The sequence below is a fragment of the Dipteris shenzhenensis genome, chromosome 20 (genome assembly GCF_047967505.1).
Source record: "Dipteris shenzhenensis isolate YYH24624 ecotype China chromosome 20, Dip_SZ_1.0, whole genome shotgun sequence".
NCBI lineage: Eukaryota > Viridiplantae > Streptophyta > Polypodiopsida > Gleicheniales > Dipteridaceae > Dipteris > Dipteris shenzhenensis.
The window spans coordinates 17,199,029-17,203,956 of record NC_141615.1 but is presented as its reverse complement, the minus strand read 5'-3'; the positions used below and the strand labels follow the sequence as shown (position 1 = coordinate 17,203,956).

The 4,928-nt window shown below is 49.4% G+C and overlaps 1 protein-coding gene across 1 annotated transcript; it reads right to left on the bottom strand.

The window, feature by feature from the left end:
* Positions 1-590: 590 nt before the first annotated feature.
* On the bottom strand, positions 591-4,146 carry LOC147889356 (uncharacterized). Its single transcript, XM_087391578.1, has 2 exons — positions 3,595-4,146; positions 591-3,359 (listed from the first exon to the last, which is right to left on the bottom strand). The coding sequence occupies exon 2, from the start codon at positions 3,080-3,082 to the stop codon at positions 1,439-1,441; it is 1,644 nt and encodes a 547-aa protein (XP_087247704.1). The 5' UTR covers positions 3,083-3,359; positions 3,595-4,146; the 3' UTR covers positions 591-1,438.
* Between the last annotated feature and the right edge of the window lie 782 nt (positions 4,147-4,928).

Here is a 4,928-nt window from a genome sequence, read left to right as displayed (position 1 = left end):
TAGTGACATAAATTAGTAGTCTGATGACCTTTGAGTGGTGTGAACCAACACACCCGACGACCATCCCTCAATTTTAGTTCCTCCTCCATGGGTAGGTGGGTGGTCTTAACCCATCTTGAGTTGATTAGAAGGTGGAGATTGTATATTTGAAGCATAAACAAGAACTCTGTGGGAATTTGGAAAAACTAGCCAACTCATTTACTTCACTCTTTTATCCTCTCCTCTCTTTTATTCACGTAAATTCCTCTCTTCGTTGAAATTGGAATACATAACCTTTGTCATATGCATGTTACGTTCAAGATCCCTCTTCGAGGAAACTATATTGAAAGGGTATAAAATGACTTTTTTTCTAAAAGGGTCACTACTCGCTCTACAAACTTTTCTTTGTGAAAGGGCCTCTAAAGTTAAGCCATATATTTTTTCATACCTTGCCTTGGAGGCAACGCCCAGCCTACTATTTGTATAAATATAAGGAGATAGCCACAACAAAATTTCAACCAGAGCTCCATGCATGATGTATTAACCAAGATCTTGAGGACAGGCAGCCTGGATGGATCACACAAAACTTTGTCCAGGCATAAACAGGGGAAGAATGATTGAAAATGTATTTTTGTAAATTACAATATGATCAATTTTACGCACGAAGGCTACTGCAAAGAGCTGGCAAAAGCAACAAAACAATCTTCCACAGTGCACTCTACTGTTGACAAGCAACTAGTACAGGCCAGGAAGTTAGTCCCAAAGCACTTGTAGAAGGACTGAAGTGGGATTGGAAGATGCAAAAGCTTGGTGCAGCAGCTGAGAGATTAACATGAAGTCACTACACTAACACTACCAACTACTACATCTACTACTATGACCCAACTGAGCAGCTGATACACAATGCACACTACACACTCCGCTACTAGCTACTGATGTCTCCAAAAATCCTCCTCATCAAAGAAAGCATTAGTGCATTTTCTTCCTCAAAGCTACCACACCATCTTCACGGGTTAGTCAGCTCATCAACGGGAGAACAGCTGACTGAGCTTCTCATCACTCAAAAACAGTGTGATCACCATCTCCATCACCCGATGAGTTTACAACGTACAACTTCTTCCCCTGATTGTTAGTTCATCACACGAGCTTATTAACTTGGACAAACAGCCCAATAAAGTGCTAATAAGCAGCTGAGCAAGCACAAAATCAACGCTGTGACAAGGTGCACTCAGCACACAATTGTTGCCATCTGATCCAGAAGCGCCAAAGCCTTTACCAAACAGTTCATAGAGACATAGTATATATCCCAATCAAGCTTCGCAATTGGCATTTGCCATATCCTAAGGCAAGCACCACAAGCATTGAATAAGGCATACATTCTAATCAAGCTGGGATCTGAGCTTCAGGATATTGGTAGCCAAAACAGTTTCCTTCTCTTGGAGCTAATCAACACACGAGCTTAATAGATGATGCTGCTGCTGCTGGCTCTTCTTGAGAGCTTGGGCTTGGTTCTAGGAGCAGCAGAAGCTGCTGCTGCTGCTGGGGTTTGCACATCTCTAACCTTGGACGTAGCTGCTCCAAACAGAAGTCCAAGCCCAAATCCTCCATTGCTCTTGATGGATCCCCTGCCCCCAGCACCACCTGATCTCAGCCCAGGACTCATGCACACAGGCACATTCAGCACAGGAGTTACCCTTACACTTGAATAGGAAGATGACCTCTCCAGTCCCCTCCACCCATCCCTCTGCCTCACTGCCTTCAAGTAATCATACCTCTTGCGCAAGCTGTTTGGACTGCTGCTGCTTCTCTCCAGCCTCCTCGATTGCATGTACCTCCCACCCTCCCCATAGCCCTCCCCCAACGATAGCCTCCCTGGACTCAGCCCCCCCGAGCTTCTTCCTGGACTCCACCCCCCTGAATGCCTTCCTGGACTCCATCTCCCTGAGCTCCCTGATGGGCTCGTTGCTCCTGATCTTCTCGCAGGACTTGTCTCTCCCGACACCCTCCCCGACCCCGTACTTGGCCTTCTGCTCCTGACTCCTGATCTTGCGGCCCCGTTCTCCAGCCTTTCCACTCGAGAAGCAGCCTCCATTGCCCTACAATAATCCTCAGACCTCCTTGAGGTTCTGAGCTTCTGTTCTGCACCTCTCACCTTCACTTTCAAGTGTGATCCTAAAACCCCCTCGTTCCTTTGCACCGAAGATCCTAGTGCCCGACGTGGAGCAGCTGAAGAGAATGGGCTGCACAGTATCGGGACGGATGCATTCTTGTCTAGGGAAGTTCGGTGCGGATTCTGGTTGGCCTGCTGTGGGCGTAAGGAGACTGCGCAGCTTGATCCGCTTGCATGAGCCTCTCCAGTAGAAGCTAGAAGGGGTTCTGCTGTGGAATTCCGCGCATCCAACAATTTATTATCATCTGATCTACAAAACAAGCGTTTGCTTTTGCTTCCTACACTAGAATTACGCGCGTCCAAGACCTTTCCATCATCCGATCTGCAGAAAAAACGTTTGCTTTTGCTTGCTAAAAGAGATTTCTGCTGCACCGGGACTCTTTGCTGCGTACGAGGCTTGCAGGTCTCCTGTAAGCCCTGGAATTTCAACTTCTTCAGTCCAAGAAGCTCTTTCAATTTGGTTGAACATCTGGGAGTTTTCGGAGACGTTGGCGAATGCAAGTCTACCGATGCAGACACAGTACATGCTGCCGTTACGGGCATCTCGCCCGCGCTCTTCCGAACAGAAATCTGTTCCTGCTCTCCATCTTTCCGCCCTCCTTTTGTCGATCGTTCCTCCGACCCTTCAATGTACTGCGGTATGTATAAAGGAAGTAGCTTTCCTTTGAAAAACAGCTCATCCGCTGCCAACATCTGGGTACCCGTAGAACTGTCATACTCAAGCATTGACATTGAGAACTCAAATTCCGACATTGAATCCCTCTCTATTTTCTCTTTACCCTTGCGTGAGTCAGTTATATCCGCGCCTTCCGAGTGCGCAAAATCTTTCGAGAAGGAAATCCTGGGACTCAGCCACCCGAGAGACGGCGAGAGACAAGGATCGTGAGTACTTGTTATCTGGACAGTTTCCACCAACGTTGCCCCAGCCATCATCGATCAATAGAACTGACTCAGGATAGGCATCAGCATCTATCGGAGGGAAATGTCTCGACAGCTCGGATTCTCCAGAGTTCCACTGAATTGGCGTGAACAGAGAAGGCTTGGTCCCTGCAAATTATGCAGCGAGCTAGTGGTACAACCCAGGTAGCCTTGCATAGCCTACATTGCGGTACATGAGCATTGCATTGCCCTCCATCCATCCGGCCAGTTTCGCAACATTTCCGTTAGAATTGAACATTGCGAAATAGCGCATGGGCTATATACTGGAAGCCTGCAGAATGCAACACAATTACATCGGATTACACGAAGGAACAAAATTTGCGATGGCTTTGACAGTAGACCGTCACACATATGAGAAGTTCAGACCAGAAATCGTCGACACGAATCGAAAGATCCCTTGCTTTCAATCGTGTTAGCTGGACAGCTGAAAGCTTTAGAGAGCCGATAGACCAGTTAGAAGGAGAAACTCTCGAAGGGATTCATAGAAGAGAAATTCGAATCCACACCTTTGTAGCTTGTTTCTAGACAATCACACAAGCTATGGCGGAAGTTGCAATGCAGCGGAACTCCTCCTCTCGCTGCCATTCTCTTTTGATTTATGATTCCAAGCCGAGCTGGGCTTCGTATAGCCAAGCCAAAACTTTGATCTACGCTCCGAGGGCACGGATAGCATCACGGGTTTCACGCACAGAGAGCTGGAGTGCGACTGCCCAGCAGACTCTAGTGGCAGCCACAATTGAGAACACAGAAAAGAGGATCTCAAAACTATCCACGGGACAGAGAGCCGGTAGCGACAGTGGGGTGAGATCTGCGGGCAGAGCACCCGAATCCCGACATCGATCGGCTGGGGAGGGGGAGGGGGAGGGGGAACCGATGCAAAAGCGGTGGAGAAGGAGAGCCCACGGAAACAGACAAGGGAGGGATGGGGAAAGGTGTGGGTATTGAAAACAGAAAGGAAGGTACGCGAGGAGAGATTGAGGGAGGGGTGGTGAGATCAAGGATTGAAGGCTTCAGAACGAATCTATGAGGCAGGGGGGTTGTCGTGAGCGGGGGAAGGAAATCGAGGAGGAAAGGTGGGGGATTTCGAGGAGGGGGGGGGTGGGGGTGTCTGCGGGTGTATGGACAGGGGAAGCAGAGGGGGAGCGGATTGCGATGGAAGGAAGATAAGCTCGGAAGCAATAGATTCGTTGAAGCTCGGAGCTGTGAGCAGGGGGATGAACATGGAAGCTTGCTTGCTTGCTTCGCGCTCACTGAGCAGAGAGCGGCAGGAAGGACGACGGCATGGATGCTGCTGAGCTTAGGACAACATGGGAGCTAGCGTGGAGCTCACTCTTGAGCTCAGCGAGTGATGGAATCTTTCTCAGAGATAGATGGGCTCGGGGACGCCATGGAAGATCACCGGAGCTCAGAGACGAGCTAGCACGGCATGGATTCTTGCAGAATCGAGCTCAGAGATGGAGTTGGGCCGCCATGGAAGCTCGCTTGGAGCTTACCAGCGATGGATTTTTGAGCTCAGAGACGCGAAAGATTCTTGCTAGGGAGCTCGATGAGGCAGTACACCATGGATTCTTGCAGCTCGGAGCTCAGTGATGAGCCTGGGACGCCATGGAAGCTTGCTTGGAGCTCACCCGACAGTGAAAGTGAGCTCACTGACCAAGAAGAAGAAGACCATGAAGACGACGGAATCTTCGCACGTGATCCTGAATCTAGCTTAGATTCTCACGTGCCCTTAACTTCCCCCCTAATCACGGTTATTAACAACCCCGACCTTTTTCTACACGTGTCCGCTCTTCGCCAGCGTGGCCGTCTCCTCCACGTGGGCGGTCCGCACGCATTCTCC

Excerpts from the sequence above, each read along its gene's own strand:
- LOC147889356 (XM_087391578.1), bottom strand. The coding sequence starts at position 3,082 with ATGATGGCTGGGGCAACGTTGGTGGAAACTGTCCAGATAACAAGTACT.